General features: G+C 37.9%; 1 protein-coding gene across 1 annotated transcript; it reads left to right on the top strand.

Annotated features, from left to right (window-relative positions):
- Positions 1 to 667: 667 nt before the first annotated feature.
- On the top strand, positions 668 to 18,934 carry pdia6 (protein disulfide isomerase family A, member 6). Its single transcript, XM_055149578.1, has 13 exons — positions 668 to 787; positions 3,886 to 4,027; positions 5,790 to 5,847; positions 8,693 to 8,819; positions 9,993 to 10,096; positions 11,703 to 11,848; positions 14,184 to 14,298; positions 14,376 to 14,516; positions 15,060 to 15,144; positions 15,264 to 15,336; positions 16,694 to 16,852; positions 16,939 to 17,035; positions 18,273 to 18,934. Exons 1-13 carry the CDS (start codon positions 769 to 771, stop codon positions 18,342 to 18,344), a joined length of 1,338 nt encoding a protein of 445 aa, XP_055005553.1. The 5' UTR covers positions 668 to 768; the 3' UTR covers positions 18,345 to 18,934.
- The last annotated feature ends 1,642 nt before the right edge of the window (positions 18,935 to 20,576 follow it).

Here is a 20,576-nt window from a genome sequence, read left to right as displayed (position 1 = left end):
GCTTGAATATACAGAAACATAGGGTGACCAGATTTTCAAAATAAAAACTGCGTCACTCCCGGTTTGTGATGGTTGGTAATAATAAAACTGCGAATCAAGTGCGTAAATTAAGGGAAACTGTTCCGCACTCAGCCCATTCATGACTAATGTGAGGCAGTATAATCACATTTTCTTTGCGTTTTGGTCATTTTAAAGCAGCTTTTTTGTATTTTATTCAAACTATGATAATTTATGCCTCTTTTTACTATTGGCAAGGATCAAATTGGTCCAAAATAGGGACATTTTTGTATAAAACTTTGTATAAAACTGGGACAAATCAATGTTTCTGGATAAATCTGCTGGGAAAGGGGACACAGGCTCAAAACTGGGACTGTTCCGGGTTAAAAAAGGAACGTCAGGTCACCATAAGTAGCATTCTTTTTCTTTTTTTTTTTTTTTTTTAATATAATAATAATAATAATTCACAACACCTTAACTAAACCGCTAAATATAAAAACTAATAATCTATTTAAAAAAAAAAAAATCTTAACCAAAAAAAAAAAAAAAAAAAAAAGAAAATAACACGAGTTGCACGTTACTTCCGCTCTCCAGCTCCACAAAACTACACGGCGCGCGCTGATTGGCTGGCGCTCCACGTTGCTTAGTGAGAGCCAATCAGCGCGGGCCACGGTGAGCCTTTCCCGGGCGGTACATATCGGGCAGCGGCGGCGGGGCGGATAGTGCAGCGGGACGGTGCGTTTGTGTGACAACCGCGGACTTACCGACAACATGCCTCCGTTTCTATTTGGTAAGACGATATATTTTAACTCCCTGTGCGCAGATTTCAAGCTTAAAAACGCGTTAGTAAAGCTGTGTTTTACCGCGCTTTCTCTGGTAGCCAAATATGCTACGTTATGATACAAATTTGGCAGGGCCCATTTGATGCAATGAATTAACCATAATACCCACATTTTTCTCATTTTTCAGCTCAAAATCTGCGTTTAAATCAGTTCTAGCCTTAAACTTTTTCGCTCAATGCCCACTGTGGTCACTTATTTACTCATTTTACTCGTAACTCTGTGGTTTATAGCCTGAATAAGTTGTAAAGTGCGTTTGAATTCTTAAAACATACAAAAGAATAGACTAAATAAAATGGAAGATTTGGGTGTTTTCATAAAGAAATGTGAGTAGAGTAGCCAAAAAATGTACTCAAGTAAGTGTAAAGTTACTTCAAAATGATACTCGAGTAGATTTGCACAATAATAGCCCAGGAAATTACTCAAGTATTTGGGGAAAGTAAGAGTAACTTTCAGCACGTGACATCTGGTTTGTAATTTTAAGTGAATATGATTAGATAGTAAAATAAAAGGTAAAATAGTAAATAAATAATGCACAAAATCTGTTTTGTTTTTTTTAAAGGACAGACCCAAAAAACAAATGATTCACACACAGATAAAAGTGATGCAACAAAGTGAGTCAGATGCCCTGCCAAGGATAGATTATTGATCGTTTAAATGTTGATGCTTGGACCTGCAGAGGTGTCATAACGCAATATTTAGACCAGATTTTGTGTTAAAGGTCCATTATTAAGCAGAATAGAGTCTTGTGAGTGTTAAATGCACAAAATGTCCCTTGTAGATCAATAAAATGTGTGTCTAAGTCTAAGTTTAATGATGTTTCCTCCTCAAAAACAGACCTGGAGTTGTGTTTTTTTCATTCACACATGTTTGAATCACACTTTAATATTAGTCTGTCTACATCTCCAATGCTCAAAACGCTCTGTTCCACCTTGTGATGTCATGCAGTGGTAGTTTTCAAGGTAACAGCTCCTTTTATCTTTAGGTCAGTAGAGATTGGCAACTCCAGGGCTGGAATTAAGTGATTCTAGTGAAGGTGTGTGGAGTTTAGGAGCGTGTAAAAATAGCAAAATATCTTTATCGTATCGTTTAAAGTGATGATGCTGTGTCGATATATCACCAAGAGTGTTTTTTGGTTTATTTTAGTCAATTATTTTGTTACAGCGCTACAGTTTTGTTGCTTGTTTAGAGGAAGGAAACTAATTTATTTGTCACATTTAACATTTTCACTATTTTGATGATTAAACTGTTTGTGTTTCATATTAATTATTATTTATATTTGTTTGTTTATTTCATTCATAAAGTATAAAAAGACATCAACAGTGTCACAACCTCAAACATACAAGAAATGAATGAAAAGGAGCAGAAAGAAGAAGAGTCGTCTCATGTTATCTGCCCCCTTTTTCCCTTTTCAAGACAAAACATCAACACTGATCGTCACTTTAAATCATTTCAAATCAGGACATTTCAGTTCAGGCGCAATTATTAATCAATTGCAAACAGAAATCTTCACTATTATGCACCACAACTAAGTTTTCTTAGATTTAAAAAAAATGTTTTTTAAGTGCTCCATAACCTTGGTTCTGAATCTGTTCTTGAATTGTAGTGGTTGTTTCTTGTCTCAAACAGTTTTAAATCAGGGGTGTCCAAACTTTTTTCATCAAGGGCCACGTATCTAAACACAGACTAAGCAGGGGCCGATTGAGGGCCGTAGACTGGTGCTCAATACAGTGAATAATTGAAATATTGCATGTTTAACATGTTAGAATGAGCCATTAGTCCTTTATTCATGCTAAGATCCTTAAAACCACACACTAAACCACACACTAAATATTAAATTATATAGATTTTCAAAAAACTTCCAGTAAAAAGTTCATTTTTAATTGATGCAAGGTAATTTGGGCCAATTCACCTGGAAGCCTGAGGGCCAAGAAAAATTTGTTTGAGGGCCGCATTTGGCCCAGGGGCCATAGTTTGGACATGCCTGCTTTAAATATTTACAGGTAAAACATTGCACTTTGTTTTAAACTTGACTTTGAGGACACTTAAGTCGACAATATCCTGCATTTTCAACACTTTAAGTTGAACAAATAATGGGTTGGATGGCTCTATAAAGATTGTTGGTGATAATTCGCAAGGTCCTTTTCTGTAAAATAAATAAAGGTTGTAGGTGAATTTTACATGTTGACCCTCAAATTTCTCCAGATCTGGTGCAATTATAGAGTTATATAAAGTTAATAATGCTGCAGTATTTAGTGAGAACTTTACTTTAAGCAGGACAGCGATGGCTTTTGCAAAAGAAGTGGTTTAACAAAGACTTTTAGAATCACAGCATCCGTTATTTTTTATTGAACCGTATCGAATCGATTTGAAATATATCTTATCAAATCGAATTCTCACTGTATCGAGATCGTGGCCTGTGTATCGTATCGGCGACTTCTGAATGATACCCAGCCCTAGTGGAGTTTAAAAACACAGTGGAGCGCGTCCTGTGTCACCACATGACATCACAAGATGGAACGGAGTGTTTTCTGCAAAAATAAACTTGTGTGAATGAAACAAAACACAACTCCCGGTCTGTTTGTGATGAGGAAACTACATTAAAACTCGGACTGGGGATCATTAAGAAGTTGCCGATACAGTGAGCTTTCAATTCAATACGATTCGATACGATATATTTTAAATCGATTCGATACGGTTCAATAAAAAATAAAGGCTAAATCGTGGCTGTGATACTAAAAGTCTTTGTTAAATCACTTCTTCTTGTGCAAAGTTCATATGAAACACAAACATTTTAATCATCAAAACAGTGAAAATGTCAAATGAGTCACATAAACAAGCAACAAAACTGCAGCTGTAACAAAATAATTCAGTAAAATATACCAAAAAATACTCTTGGCGATATATCAATACTGTAATTTTGCACACTCCTGATTAAAACAGAGATCAGAAACTAGTGTAATATGGACATTTTAATATAAATTTTACGTTTGTCACATTCTTCTGTTGTCTTTTGTCTGATCTGAGTTGTTGTTTGTCTCTGTGGCAGGTCTTCTGGGCTGCTCCCTGCTCGTCTCTGCTCAGGCCTTGTACTCCTCCAGCGACGATGTGGTGGAACTGACTCCGTCCAACTTCAACAGAGAGGTGATCCAGAGCGACGCGCTGTGGCTCGTCGAGTTCTACGCCCCCTGGTAGGTCACACTTACAATATATCTGTTCTCCAGGTATTTTTGAGTAATAAAATCACCTTCGTAAGAGAAAAGAGTACTTCATTCCTGGTGTAGTAAAATGTCCAAGTTCACCTGGGCTGTATTTGCATAAAAATCACAAAATACATGAATAAATATAAACCAGGGCTACAATATATGTTACAATGGAATCACAATTCAATAAATCACAATTTGAGTAATTATCAAATGGCAAAGGCTGAAGTTATTTTTAGTCGTTACTTTAGAATGTTGTGTCTGAAATTTAGGAAAGAAAAAAAAAAAGTAAATAAATAAATAAAATGAACAAATTTGTGTTGATTTATTTTATGTTATTTATTTATTTAATTCCTTTATTTGTACATATTCAAATTTTTAGATGTTTAGTTTATTTATTTAAATTAAATTTAAAAAAAAATCATTGTATTGCGTAAAAAAACAAAGCTTAATGTGTCACTGAAATAAAAATAAATCAATTGAACAATGTCTGTCTACATGCTGAGCTATTTCTACAATATAAAACAAACAGCAAAAACGAACAAACAAAAAAAAAAAATCAAAATAAGAAGAATAATGATGATAATGATAATTATGATAATATATGATAACAAATAATAATGATGTTTATGCTTTATTCTAATTATTTAATAGCTATTAATGTTTTTCTTGTATATGTGTGGATATGTGTATCCAGACATGTGTAAGTCTTCTTTATCTACATATTGGTACTTGTGGGATGTATATGTATATATATTTATATAAACATAGATATATCTGTGAATATAAAACATATGTGAAAGTGGGTACACATGTGTATAGTTGTACTTTATATCACGGGGGGAAAAAAATTAATAAAAATATTGTGTTATAACTAATTTGAAATTTTGTTTAGAAAATGTGTATTGGCAAATCACACAAGTGTTTAAAAAAAAAAAAAAAAAAAAAAAGACAGAGAATCTTGTGTAGAAAGATGAAACTGGTCAAGATCTGATCACCAAGTCTGTGCAAAGTGAGACCATTAGGGATGTAACAATAACAATATCCAAATCTCACAGTACGATATTATCACGATATGCATCTCACAATATTTACTGCGATATTTTGAAGAGCCTGATATTGTAGATGGGACACTTTGTTGCTTTTAAAATACCTTGACAAGATTTCGGTGTGAATTATTTCCGTCATAATCCCAAGAATTCAAGTCAAAAACATATCTCTTCATGTTGTCTGCGCTGAAATGAATCATGGGAAATGTAGTTCCCGATGTTTATCAGCTGTTCCTACTAAATAACAAATCATTTAAGTAAAGGAACTTGTAATCTGATATATTGTGAGACTTTTGACGATACGACATCACGATATTTCAGAGACCTTTATCACTTTCATCGAGTCTTTTTTTAAGTTTTGCATATTTTCTGCTGTGTTCACGGTGCTTTTTGTCCTCTGCTTCTCCAAATCATTTAGGAGTGTCTTTTAATGACTTAATTAATGTTCTAAAGCTGCAGGTGGAGTCGTAAAGTCATAAAACGCCACACTATGTCAATTGTACTTTTTCCCAGTGTCCACAATTACTGACAAAACAACAAACACTAAATTTATTTCTTTTATTTCTTGAACTTATGAACTTATTGTTACGTTTTATCAATTCTATCAAGTCTGCACCTTTTATAACCGTCTATCTAATCAGAAACGGTTAAACTTTGCCTAAATCTGAATACATTTACATATTTGTTTTACTTTCCCTCAGGTGTGGACACTGTAAGAACCTGGCCCCGGAGTGGAAGAAAGCCGCCACGGCCCTCAAGGTGAGTCCACGTGTCGAGTCTGCTGGTCCAGTCTGTCCTCTGCGCTCCGTGTTTACATTCTGCAGATGCTCGTAGACGCGGCAAACAGATAATGTAGTTGTAAATGCTGTGGCTACAAGTGTTGGTTGTTAAAATAAAATAAGAGGGGACTGGTCGGCTTCACCTTCACCCAGCAAAAACAAAAAAAAGTCAAGATTTTTTCTTTAAAATAGGAGGCAGTCACAAAAATGTCCCTTTACCGAAAATATTTATTCTTTCTCGCATCGTGGATTTGTGGAAAATAAAGTCAAAAGCGACAGAAATGACCCTCCAGACTGGCTGAGCTGCTCCCAATTTATAGTTCCCCCAGACAAGAAGTACGTCCTCTGGGTCAGCGCCACCAAACACAGGTTACTTCTTCTAGAAACTTTCCCCGTTACTACAGTGCGCCACACTTTCTCACAAGGGCCCAAGTCCCCTTTAAATTGCTCAAAACTTAAACAAACAAAATCCATAAAACAAAAGAACTGAAACTGATTCTCCCTTTCACATGGTCTGGGCCTAAACCCTCCCCCCAGAAACTACAAATATGGCCGACCAAGGTCACGCCCGCTCTTTTGTCTCCAGACCATGCGGAGTAACAGGTAAGATGGTAAGATTTATGTGACAAAATTAATAGATATAACCAAATAAACATGTATTTAAAGTAACTGGTGTGTAGATTAACTTAAGTAAACAAAGACTAAAAAAACGAGACACGAGTAGGAACGTCTTCTCATTATTTTCGACGTTTCCTGAGTTTGTATTTTGCGTTTCTGTGTCCGTCACAATCCCCGAACTAAAGCAAATTGCAGTTATAGTAGTGTGTGGCGACCTCTGCTTGAAAAATACTGAGAGAACTTGAAGTATAAAGATTATATAAGAGTACAAAGTTATGTAATCCGTAAAAATACAGCGTGCGAAACTGTAAAATAATGCTTCGGCAGGTCGTAGAAGGCGAACAATGGACATTTGACCTGCCTCCATCTCAGTTAAACGTTACAGGGATATCCAATACTTGTGCGTTTGTGTTTGTTTGTGTTGTCAGTGCGCTGCCGTGGTGAGCTTTGCCTAACGCTAGACCTACAGAGGCACGTTTGAGAGTAGCACACTGAGCAGGAGGTGTGACGTGGGCGGTGCTACTCATCCATATTCATGCACTTCATACAAACGAACGCGTCCTGACCTCCTCTAACCTGCTTTTACACAAGACTTGGCTCCACTTTCAAATCTACAACGCGTTTACTGTGGAATATCTTCATTTAGTAAAAACCAAAAGTCAAGATTTTTCCTCGTGCGATCACCCATCACAGTTTACAATTCAATAAAATTTTTGTTCTTATTAAAATCTTTTAAATGGTCTTTTACTGACAGAGGATTGGATTTAGACTTCTCTTTAAAAAAAAACAAAACAGAGCCGATCAATGAACATCGCGCAACCTTAATGTGAGGGCGCAGACAGAATGTAAATAAAATAATGTTTTGGTGTAAAGACGAACAAAAATGGCAAAATAGACCGTTCAAATTAAAGAGTTAAAATTAAAGAGTGCCTAGTCATAGACGGCAAATGACAGCAATTTTTTTTTTTATGATGCAGATCTCGATACATGGGCCACGTTTTTCGATACAGTACACTTTCTGTTCAATACGATATATTTTAAATCTGTTTGATACGGTTCAATAAAACATAAAGGCTAACTAAAGCCTGTGATAATAAAAATCTTGGATAAACCACTAAGTTTGTGAAAATGTAATATCAAAAACACCAGTTTTACTCAAAACAGTGAAAATGTCAAATGTGTTGCATAAACAAGTTTCCTTCCTTCAAACAAGCAACAAAACTCTTTCACAAAATAAAAAAAATCTGAATATACCAAAAAATACTCTTGGTGATATATTAATATAGAAACTCACAATATTGATACTGTATCATCAAATTAAACGATCAGTATTTATGCAAACCTGTGCCGATGACGTTTATGTTGAGAGTGGAACAAACGTTCGACCAACTGAGCCACTGCCGCCCAATGAAAACAACCAACGTGAAGGCTTCTCCAGTGTTTTATATTACGAGTAAACCGCATGAAATGACAAACTTTTAAGAGTGCTGTAAAGATGTTCAGTCAGTGTTGGGAAGGTGACTTTTAAAATATATTCCCCTACAGGTTACAGATTACATACACCAAAATGTAGTTTGTAACATAATCCATTAAATTACTTTAGGTGAGTAACGTAATCTGAATACTTTGGATTATTTGATATTGTCATGTTTTTTAAAACTACATGAGCCACATCCTCCAAATTCATGTTTGTTCTCTTCAAATTGTCTGTTGAGCCCAAGTCTCCATGAGTAGATTTGCTGTAGAGAAGCAAAGACTAGAAAATCTTCACATAAGATGTTTCATCTGCTAAAAGAAAATAAAAACCCCAGAGTTTCCTTAACCACATTAAAAATATTATTGATAGAGAATTGATTTCTATATGAGATCACTGCTGCTTTAAATTATGTCTGCCCTACTGTTAGTGTCATATTGTTTATTTAAAAAATCACTTTCAGTACAAACATAAAGGCGCTAGCCCAGTAAAAAATCAGGAATATTTGATGTTTTTTACTCAAAATGATGCAGAATCAGATTATTAACAACAACGATTATTAACGACCTCGTCCACTGTGTGACTGACGCCACCAACGTTAACAAGACGCTTACGTAACTCTTATTGCGCGCAGACTGTTTCCGGCAATAAGTGGAATTACCGTAATAAAGTAATAATAATTTAAAAAAAAAGTGATATAGTGACGGTGTTGTGTTCTGCTGTTTGTGTTCAGGGTGTGGTGAAGGTCGGAGCCGTGGACGCAGACCAGCACAAGTCTCTGGGAGGACAGTACGGCATCAGAGGATTCCCCACCATCAAAGTGTTTGGAGGCAACAAGAACAAGCCCGAAGAATACCAGGGTAAGAGAACAACAAGCTTTTTTCATTCTACACGGTGTCACAAAAACTTGACATCATTTTAAAAGCAATTATCTTAAACTGTCAAGTCTTGCTCAGTGATGATGCAGATCCTTCACTCTTTACATTCACACAGAGAGTGTGTTTGGTGTTTGTGCAGACGTCCCTGAACGCTCCCGGATGTGTCGTGTTTACTTTGGTCTGCTCAGATCCGTGAGAGTTTACTTTATCATCTTCAACTTGAGATTAGATCTGAGGCTCACTTCACTTTCTTACTGTCATTTTGGAACATTTTCTTCACTGACTAAGCTTTTTTTTTTTTTTTTAACTGTCAGAATAAAGTTGTCTACTGACACATTTTTTTTTATTATACATAATCATTTTTATTATGCTCCTCCCATGTGGGGCCAAGTTAAATAAGTGTTTTCTAAACTGTCACACAAACTTAAAAAGTACATTCTGTGTACTCTGAATATAAGTACGACAGATGGTTATTAAAGAGGTAAATTTTCTATAATAATTCTGTAATAATTGACTTTATGTTGGAATTATTTGTTAGCCTGATTCATCAGCCTGACCTCGCAGCATTAGGATTCGTTCACTCGACAGTTGGCAGGGACTTTTTTTGTATTTAACCAGTCGCTGCTATTTGGTCGTGACGTATGTAATGCACCTCTAACGGGGTTAACTGGTATATTAAGCTTTTCCCAAGAAAAAAGCACAATAACGTCTTTCCCCTTGATGAAATTCACCAAACATTCTCTTTGTTCTGGCTTTAAATCCTCGATCTTGGGAATCGTTGACGACACAGTATGTCTGGCTCTTCTCTGATTGGCTGGTGCCCGAACTCGCACTTCCCAGGTTTTTGTGAACCGTCTAGTGTATTCTGATTCCTGAACTAGTCGCTGGAGAGAAATGAAATTGAGCGGAGGCACTAGGTGGTGCCAGCCTGACTAATTATTTGCTGGATAACACACTTCAAAATCCCTTGGTGAATTGTTGAGCAAATACACATCACCTGAATTTCAAAAGCCTGTGGTGCCTTTTCTACTTATTTTATACCTGAAAATGTCCGTCTGTACGTCTTTTATAACCTGCTTTAGATCAGTACTGCGGTTCTCGGCCCCTGTAGCTGAGAATAGTTCAGCGCTGACATTATGAGCATTGTGTTTGCAGGAGGTCGGACCAGCCAGGCCATCGTGGAAGGAGCTCTGAACGCCCTCAAGTCTCTGGTCAAAGACAGGCTCAGCGGGAAGTCCGGCGGCTCCAGCTACAAGCAGGTCTGTGCAATAACGGCACAAAGAGGGTTATTATGGGGGAACATTGATATAAGAACGATTTCTTTTACCGTTTTTTAGTAGCAAGGCGTTTCTCAGACACATTTAACATTTAACATCCATAATCATAACTATTGTGGAACATTTGGTGAGCTCTGACATTATACATATATTTTTTTTAAAGACAATAGAATTTAACAAAATACAATAATAAGCATAAAAATAAAATGCAAAACATAAAACAATACCTACAACAAAACTCCTCACTCCTAACCCACCCCTTCCTTCCAAACACAAACAAATTTAATTAAATAAAACCGTGTGGTTATGCTGCACTACCACATTACTTCTGCTAGGCCCCCTTATATTTATGTATTGGCCAATTTATAATTTAATTTTCCTTTTCTCTTTCTCTCTCTGTATTATTACGAAGGCATTTTAGCTACTGTGGAGAGGTTGGACGATCATAATGCAGTTCTTCATGTCTCATCCTCTACAACACATTTTTATTGATGAAAATTGACCTCACACGTTCATAAATCCCAGCTGAAAAACTTCGTAAAATGCAATGAAATACAGTAAATTGTCCCAAATTACCCCAGGGAGAACCCCAGACCCCCTGGTACATATTTGTAATATTAACCCTTCCAGACATAAAGGCAATTTTCATCCATTTGTCCTCACCTGGATTTTTTTTTCTTAATTTTGCTATTAAAACTTCTGCTTTTATCCCCTAATGAAGTGTTTTACATCCCTTTTTTTTTTTTCAGTAGAACTTGTTATTTCACAATCTGCTGCTGTAGTGTCATATGGCTGTAATAAAAACCATAGGACCAAAATTACAAATGAAAATAAATTTCACACTTTTTCATACAAAACACTCAGCAAACATGTATAAACAACTTTTTGGACATAAAAAAAAATGCTCAATTTCAGGCCTTAGCTACAAAATCAAATTAAAATATACTTATTGCCTCAAAACAAAACAAAAAGTGGAAACAGCTCATGGAAACAGCTGGTGTCAGGTCCAGGGCGCAGAGCCGCATCACTTCCTGCAGTTCCATGGTGTAATTTTCCATTTATTTGAGAAATAACTGCATTTAAAGCAGCTTTTTCAATTGTTACGAACATAGACACTCAGAGCAGAAAACCTTTTTGACTCACTTGACTCTTTGGCAAAGTTTGGGCCAATCAGAATGGACAGAGTGCACGAGTTTGGAGGAAAACAAAGGTCATATTGGACGCTCGTTAATGCCGGAAATATGCTCGAAAAACAGCAACTCTCAGCTTTTCAAGGGGAAAAAAAGCAAGTTTCTATGTTTTATGGTTGGAAAGTTATGCGCGGTTATTTAAAGCATATTCCCAGGTCAGGCTGGAAGGGTTAAAGTCAAACGCCAACAGAGATCGTCGGTTACAAAGTACAAACATCGTCCCCGAACCCGGTGTCGTCCTTTTTTTGATAATCCCCAATCTGGTCACTCGATATAAACTCACAAAACGGCCCTAGTGTGACGTCCTGATTCCCAACTAGGAACTACACCTTGAGTAAATGAGTGGTCTGAGCTGTCGTAGGCACTTGTCTGATGTCTGAGGTGGTGTTGTGTTGCAGAGCGGAGGCAGCAGCGGCGGCGGCGGCAGCAGCGGGGGGCAGGACGTGGTGGAGCTCACGGACGATAACTTCGATAAACTGGTCCTGGGCAGTGATGACGTGTGGATGGTGGAGTTCTTCGCCCCCTGGTGTGGACACTGCAAGAAGTAAGACCTCTGCTCACTTGTTCTCTCATCATTTTAATCTTTTATGGTTTTACAAAGACGATATTAGTCACAATTATTGAGCTCAAAGACAAACAATACATTTTCTTTGGTTCATTTAAGCTCATCAATTAATAAAAGTTTCTGAATAAAGTCAAGTGAATGTGACCGAAAAGGATTTGAAAGCAAGACTGAAGAAGAAAGATTAAAAGTTTACTTTTTTGGATCCTTCCTCGGACTTCCTTGTTACATTTTTGGTACCAAGTCCAAATTTGTTAAGTTTTTCCAAATTTTGCTTTGAAGGCTGCACAGTTTAAGGCAGGGGTGTCCAAACTTTTTTCATCAAGGGTCACATATCTAAACACAGATGAAGCAGAGGGTCACAGACTGGGACTCATTACAGTGAATAATTGAAATATTTGCATGTTTAACACGTTAGAATGATCCATGAGTCTTTAAACACGCTAAGATCCTTAAAACCGACACTAAATATTAAATTTTAGCTTTATCAAAGTAGATTTTCAAAAAAACTTACAGTAAAAAGTTAATTCCTAAATGATGCCATGTCATTTGGAGCCTGAGGACCAAGAAAAACTTGTCCGAGGGCCGCATTTGGTCCACGGGCCGTAGTTTGGACATGCCTGGTCTAAGATGACTGTATGCGAGCAGATTCCAAAACACAAAATAACTTCTCTCAAATCACAGCGCAACCTGAAAACAGAACAAAAAAACCCACGAAATATCAAATCTTGATCTGTTCATATACATTCTGTGAAAATTTGAGGTTATTTCAACAAGAACTGCCAAAATTATTGCCGTGCGAAATGACGTCAAATATTTTGGGACACGTGTTATTTGTGTTGTACATTTTGACTCCACAAACAACCAGAGTTTTGCCCTTTTTCACTTCACTTAAAATCTGTAATAATCAACTAATGTTGAAATAGTAGCTGACAACACACGTTAAAATCAAATTATTGTGTACGTATTTCCGACTATTTGAATGCAGTCAACAAAATACAAAATTTTGAACGTCGTATATTTCGTACATTTTAAGTCGCACAAAGTGTGAGAAAAAGTAGCGGCTTTAGTCTGAATTTATGTAATCATCATTTTGATTAACCACATAATTTGTCTCTACATTTTGACATTTTCTCCCAACACAAAGTTTGCTCAATCTGAGTACTTTTCAAACTTCACCTGTCAATTTCACTTCACTGAATAAGCATTTTTTTTTAAATAAAATCTGTGACAACAATAATCGTTTTTAACCGTAAGTAATACAGAATGTAACACTTGAATAAAGTGTTTGCTAAACTGTCAGAGGCTTGAAAAGTGCATTCTGGACACATTTTCTGCTCTGTCTTATTTATTTTGAGTTATTATACAGGGCATTTTTCTGTGTCTCTTGAAGTGGTGTAATAAATTAAGGCTGTGCAATTAATCGAATTTTGATTGCATTTTTGATTTCCAAACTCATAATTGAGTTGAAACGATTAAAGCTTAACAGTGTTTATTTTGGGATTTTTTATGTATAAATAAGTATATTATATTTATTTTTTTAAAATAGAGATTGTAGAACAGCTGGATATATAGTTTATTTTGGATACATAAATGTTTTTCTTTTCCTTATTTCATTTGAAAGTTATTTTATTTTATTGTATTTTTCAATATAAACAAAAATAAGAAAACGAAAAAAACTGTTTCCTTCTAATTTGTTCCAAAACAAAATTGTAGCGATAATTTCGGTTTTTTTTTTTTCAGTTTTTATTTTGTGTTTAAATTAAAAATGGAACTAACGGACTGAACCAGGACTTAAACAGTCTGGGACTGAGGCTACTGAACTGGAACAAGATTGAAGTGACGGAAACGGGAAAAATCATTATCCGTTTTTTCCATTTTTCATTTAACACAAAATCAAAAACTGGACCAAATTTTTTTTTTTTCCATTTTCTTAATTTTGGTTTTATTTTGAAAAAAATGACAAATATTTAAAGCATATTTTATTTTTATACATCAAAACTGTCTAAGGTTCATATTTGTTGCCTATATTTATTTCAGTTTGAAAGTTTTCCATAAATTTCATAACAAAGTTTTGTTTTTTTTTTGAAGAGAGAATTGCTGAATAAATGCATTGTGTAACTAAAAATAATCATTTGAATAATTGTGATTTCAGTATTGACCAATGATAATGATTTTTTTCCATATTCGAGCTGCACTATAATAAATATAATCTAGATATTTGGATCATTTGCTGTTCCGTTGGTAATGTAAGAATGTGTAGATCTGTGCCTGAACACTTGACGACGAGTTTTGCATTTCCGTGTTTGTCGTGCAGTCTGGAGCCGGAGTGGGCGGCCGCCGCGTCATCGGTGAAAGATCAGACCAAAGGCCGAGTGAAGCTGGGAGCAGTGGACGCCACAGTGCACCAGGGCCTGGCCAGCAGATACTCCGTGAGTCCAGCGTGCAGGAGACAGACACGGCTCAACGCTCCACAGAGACGTTTGTTTACATCTGTGTCTGTGTGCAGATCCGAGGCTTCCCCACCATCAAGATCTTCCGTAAAGGAGAAGAGCCCGAGGACTACCAGGGGGGGCGCTCTCGAGGCGACATCATCAACGCGGCTCTGGACCTGTTCTCCGACAACGCCCCGCCTCCTGAACTCGTCGAGGTCTGTGCTCACGTCATAAACTTCCATTGCTGCTGCTGTTAGAGTTTCATGTAGGAAAAACTGTCCAGGTATTTTAAATTTCGCTCCATTTAAAGTTAAACTGCAAACAACGCAAAAGCAGATCCACCAAAACACGCTGAAAAGTGTTCGGGATGTAAAAATAACCGAAATATCGTGATATCGTATCGTCAAAGTTCTCACAATATATCGAATTAAAAGTCTCTTTGATTAAATGAAGAGTTCTGGTGCAGCAATAGCTAAAAAAAACACAGAGGGAACTACATAGACCATGATCCTTTGCTCCATTTCAGTGCAGACGACAAGAAGAAATAACAGTTTTAACACTTTTAAGTCTCAGTTCTTTGGATTAAGTCTTGTCAAGGCGTTTTAAGAGGAAAAAGTATTCAGTTTTGTAAGCCTCCACAAAATATCACATTCCCACGATATCGCAATAAATATCGTACCGTGAGGTTCATACAGTGATGATATTGTATCGCGAGAAGTTGTTATAATGGGACTGAGAGAATGTCGTCTTTTTTTCAGATCATAAATGAAGACGCCCTGAAGAAGACGTGTGAGGACAGTCAGCTGTGTGTGATCGCCGTGCTGCCTCACATCCTGGACACAGGTACATTTACACGCTCACGAGCCACTCTCTCAGCAGCGCCCTCTGCTGGTCAACATCCTGGATTCATAGAACTGGAGTTAGATTTGTAACTCGTGTGTGTTTGTGTGTGTTTGGTGCAGGGGCTTCTGGGAGAAACGCCTACCTGGACGTGATGATGAAGATGGCCGACAAGTACAAGAAGAAGATGTGGGGGTAAGGCCTGGTTCTGTTTCTGTTGACGTCTCGGTCTGTGTCTCCAAGGGTCAGATTTGTAACTTCACTCTGAGAGTTAAATGTGCTAAAACACAGCTGATACAAGAGACTGACTGTCAGATAAAGACGATTTTGTGCTCTTGGAAAATATTAGAGACCTTTCCTCAAAACAATTAAATTTAAAATAATAATAATAATGCATCAGTTTTATATAGCCCTATTTGGACATTCAGAGATGCTTTACATAGTTTTATTCATTCACTCTAGACCCGATGATGATAAGCTTCTATTGTAGCCACAGCTGCCCTGGGGCAGACTGACGGAAGCGAGGCTGCCAATCTGCGCCATCGGCCCCTCCCACCACCACCAACACACACCACTTTCATACTAGACAATGAGGGTGAAGTGTCTTGGACACAGTGACAGTTTTGAGTCTGGCGCCCCCCTGTGGCTCCTGATTTTCCCAGTGTTTTCATCCAAATACTGACCAGGCCTGGTCCTGAGATCTGACGGGATCAGGCTCTGACAAGCCGGTTTGGCCACATAATAAACCTTTTGCGTTTGCATATGACCTGTAACTTATATCACTGTTTCCCAAAGACTGGGTCGCGACTCTCAGGTGGGTCGCCCCATTTTTTTGGGGGGGGGTCGCCTTGTCACGATCTGATCTGCATGTAGGTCTGTGATATACATACATCTCCGTGCACCTCTGCTCACTTTTTCCTCTGCTCCTCACTTTTTTGCCTACGATACACTTAAAATCCTTTAGTTTTCTGAAAAATTGACAATGCACCTTTATAATCCAGTGTGCCGATTTTGTCAATTCTGAGTCATGTTCTTTAGCCCGACAGCAGCTGAACCACTTCCAACGAACAAAAAACAAAGAGTGAGCTTTTTTTTTTTATTGCTTATAGTTTATGCAAATGAGCCATATGGTTTTAAGTTTCATTTCTGTAAAACGTAAACAAACGTGCTCAAAGCTGAACTAAACCCATTATTACTCAGTCTATATTTGAGTCGTCCTTGTAGGAAATAAAAAAGTCAAGTGTCGTCCATTTGTTTCACTTAATGCGCCTTATAATACAAAAAATACGATAATTGTTCAGAGAGACATGATCACTTAATCAGCATTAATTTTCAATAATGGTCACGCATTTATTTTGTGATTTTCAAATGAATGTCTGTTGACTTGGGTTGTGAAGATTTGTGACTTTCAAAATATGGGTCTCCAGAAAAAAAGTTTGGGAAACACTGATTTTACATGATATGTGTGGAGCTGCTCCTGATGCCCTGGTTTGTGTTTGTGTGTTTTTGTGTTTGCGTGTGTATTTTTATGTGTGTTTGTGTTTGTGTGTAGGTGGCTGTGGACAGAGGCCGGAGCTCAGCTGGACCTGGAGGCCGCTCTGGGCATCGGGGGCTTCGGGTATCCCGCCATGGCCGCCATCAACACCAGGAAGATGAAGTTTGCTCTGCTCAGAGGCTCCTTCAGCGAGACGGGCATCCACGAGTTCCTCAGGTACACGCCGACATACGAACTACAAACAGGACGATACTTTTACACGTGAAATAACCTCTGTGTGTGTGTTTTTGTGTTTGCTGTAGGGAGCTGTCGGTCGGCCGTGGTTCTACTGCCACACTGGGAGGAGGAAACATGCCCAAGATCAGCAAAGTGGAGCCCTGGGATGGAAAAGATGGACAGGTCTGTGCTCGTCTTTTTCCACACTGTAGGAACCTTTTTCACTTCTTTGTCCTTTATTTAATTCTGTTGATTCACGTTCACCGGGGGCGGGTATGTTTATAGTCGGACCAGGAACCTTTTTGTCACATTTCCAACACTGTCTTTGTTTGTAAAAGTACATTTCTTAATTAGTAAATAGTAATTAAAATTCAGGATAACTGTGGTAATAATAATTTAGTCATTTAATTTCTTCTAGAATGTGTTCTGCTTCGCTCTTAAAGCAGGTTTGGGTTTGGCAAAGGCGTTTATACCCTAATTTTTTATTTTTTTTTAATTTTCTAATGAAAATGATTCAAGTCAGGTTCTGTACTGGTCCTTTTGTCTGCGGTCACCCGACGGTCTACGCGGGCGCACCTCCGCCTGCCCCGATACTCAGACCTGTTTTAGTCCCGTTTTTTTAGTTCTGGTTTTAGTCCTGGTTTGTTTTAGATCTGGTTTTAGTCCTGTTTTGATTTAGATCTGGTTTTAGTCCTGTTTTGATTTAGATCTGGATTTAGTCCTGGTTTTAGTCCTTTTTATTCTGTTTTAGTTGGTTTTAGTCCTGTTTTGTTTTAGTCCTGGTTTTAGTCCTGTTTTGATTTAGATCTGGATTTAGTCCTGGTTTTAGTTTTCCTGTTTTTTTAGTCTGGTTTTAGTTTATTTTAGTCCTCTGGTTTTTAGTCCTGGTTTGGTTTTAGACCTGGTTTTAGTCCTGGTTTGGTTTTAGTCCTGGTTTTAGTTCAGTTTAGTTTTAGTCCTGGTTTTAGTCCAGTTTAGTTTTAGTCCTGGTTTTAGTCCTGTTTTGTTTTAGACCTGGTTTTAGTCCTGGTTTGGTTTTAGACCTGGTTTTAGTCCTGGTTTGGTTTTAGACCTGGTTTTAGTAGTTTGGTTTAGTTTGGTTTTTTGTTTTTTTAAGACCTGGTTTTTGTTTTAAGTCCTTGGTTTAAGTCCTGGGTTGTTTTAAGTCCTGGGTTGGTTTTAAGTCCTGGGGTTTGGTTTTTAAGTCCTGGTTAAGTTTGGTTTTAAGTCCTGGGTTGGTTTTAAGTCCTGGGTTGGTTTTAAGTCCTGGGTTGGTTTTAAAACTGGTTGGGTTTTAAGTCCTGGGTTGGTTTTAAGTCCTGGGTTGGTTTTAAGTCCTGGTTGGGTTTTAAGTCCTGGGTGGGTTTTAAGTCCTGGGGTTTTGATAATAATCCAGATTGTTTTCCGTTCTTTTCTGCAGCTTCCGTTGGAGGAGGACTACGACCTCAGCGACGTGGAACTGGACGACGACTTTGGCAAAGACGAATTATGAGCCCCCGAGCCCGAACTCATCCCGGACTTTACCCGGACCGGACCAGGTCTGGGGCCGGTCTTCGGTCCCACGGGCCACGCCTCCTCTCTCCTGTGGACGAACGGGGAGGCCGGGCGCCCGCAGTTACTGAAAAGTTACTCCTCCCAAGACCCGTCCGAAACCTGGGACCCGCGGGGCGACTTCACACAAAAACTGCTCACGTTTCTACTTTTATTTTATTTTTTTTTTATTTCTGTGGCGTCGTGCGGAGCCTGTCACACGGGGAGGCCACAGAACAAACGGACGAAGTCAAATTGTGAATCCTCTTTGAATGATTGTGCTTTAAGTAAATATTTGAACGTGTTTAAGGTGCCTTCTGCTCCGGCTCCTCTGTGGTTTGTCTCAGCCGGTTCCTGCAGACGACGCCTCCAACCAAACGTCTAAACAATTCTACAAATTCTCACTGCAAAAAATAACTGGTTAATTCAGCAGATTAAACCGGTCTGACTCACACATATATATATATTTAAATGTTTTTCAGCTTCGACTTTGACTTTTCTGATTTTCGTATTTTTGAAATCAGTCAAATAAGAAACTTTGGTAACACTTTAGTTAATGGACCACAGGTTTGCGAATTGGCTGTTATTTGGTTATTAATGTATTAATTAAATTTAACTTTATTAAGCTTTTTAAGATTTCAGTGTAAGCACAAAAACATCTACTGTATGGGAAAAAAATGGAAAAATGCGTTATAAATACTAACAAAAATGTACCGTATTTTTCGGACTATAAGTCGCACCAGCCAAAAAATGTATAATGAAGAAGGAAAAAAACATTTTTAAGTTGCACTTTTTGGGGGAACGTCACATATGAACAGACCTGGTTTAGACCTCGGGTTAGTTCCTCGGTTCAGACCTGATTTAGTCCTGATTTAGACCTGGGCTAGACCTAATTTAGATCTGGCTTTGACTTCATTTAATCCAGGTCCTGATTCTGATCATGGTTAGACCTGGTTTAGACTTGGTTTAGACCTCGGGTTAGTTCCACGGTTCAGACTTGATTTTGTCCTGATTTTGTCCTGGTTTAGACCTTCGGTTAACCTGGAGACCTGGGTTCTTGGGTTAAAGACAGGTTTAGATTCTGGTTAGGGTTGATTTGTTTTAGACCTGGGTTTAGACCTGGTTTTTAGGGGTTTAGACCTTGGATTAGATCTGACTTTGACTTTGTTTAGTCCAGGTCCTGATTCTGTTCATGGTTAGACCTGGTTTAGACCTCAGTTAGACCTAGACTTGGTTTAGGACAGCTTCCAGTTCAGACCTTGGTTTAGACCTTGGTTTAGTTGGGGACTAGACCTGGTTTATATTTACTGAATTATTCGGGTCTTTCTGAATGGATGGTTTCGGTGTCACTGAAGTCCAGACTTTGTCCATCCAGTGACTTCAGGAAAGTTTCATGGTTCATCCTCCCGGTGTCACAAGTTTCTCTCTCACTCCAAACTTTCTTTCTGCTGCTCGATTTCCGTTTTCAGCTGCAGATTTCACGACTTGCAGCAGATACTGACACAAAAAACTAGAGCCTTCTCCACGGCTTCAGTCTCAACATTTTAATATATCAAGTCGCAGGAAACACCCAAACCATGAAAAAACGTGCGAATTATAGTCCGAAAAATACATTAATTAAGCACTTATTATGCATTTTACTATTAACTAACCATTAATACGTGATCTCTAATCTAAAGTGTCACCGAAACTTTGATTTAAATGGTTCATGTTTTAACGTTCGTAAAATCCCTCAGCTACGTAATGCGCCGTTAAATGAAATCTTAAAGGTGAAATATGTCACTGAGGGCCACTTCTTGCCCGTCTCCATGGAGATTGCTTTGCCTTTAAATGTTCCACACTAGAGCATTTAATTTATTGCTTGCGTTTTTGCGTTTTGTAGGTGTTTTCTTTGCTAAACCAACCATTTTTTTCCCCCATTATTACGGTGCGTGGACTTGCGACACCTGCTTGCCCTTTTTTAGAGGCTGCTGCAGTTAAAGCGACACTGTGGAACATTCAAGGCAACGCAAAAGCTCGAAATTTTTTAGAGGCGGAGCGCTTCACTGGGTCATAGAAAAGTTAAAAAAAAACAGCAGTACAGGTCTACGAGGGTTAAACTTGTCATCTTAAGAGAAAAGTTACACTTACTGAAAAATGTAAAAGTGATTCTTGAGTCGGTTTCACTTCGTGGGAACCGGTTCTGATAAGACGC

This window comes from Boleophthalmus pectinirostris, unplaced genomic scaffold (assembly GCF_026225935.1).
Source record: "Boleophthalmus pectinirostris isolate CB_2022bp ecotype Guang Dong unplaced genomic scaffold, ASM2622593v1 HiC_scaffold_13, whole genome shotgun sequence".
NCBI lineage: Eukaryota > Metazoa > Chordata > Actinopteri > Gobiiformes > Gobiidae > Boleophthalmus > Boleophthalmus pectinirostris.
This window is presented reverse-complemented; position numbering and strand designations above follow the sequence as displayed.

Coding starts and splice junctions, on each gene's coding strand:
- pdia6 (XM_055149578.1), top strand. Junction 16,853..16,938: donor GGCATCCACGAGTTCCTCAG/GTACACGCCGAC, acceptor TGTTTGCTGTAG/GGAGCTGTCGGTCGGCCGTG. Junction 17,036..18,272: donor GGGATGGAAAAGATGGACAG/GTCTGTGCTCGT, acceptor TCTTTTCTGCAG/CTTCCGTTGGAGGAGGACTA.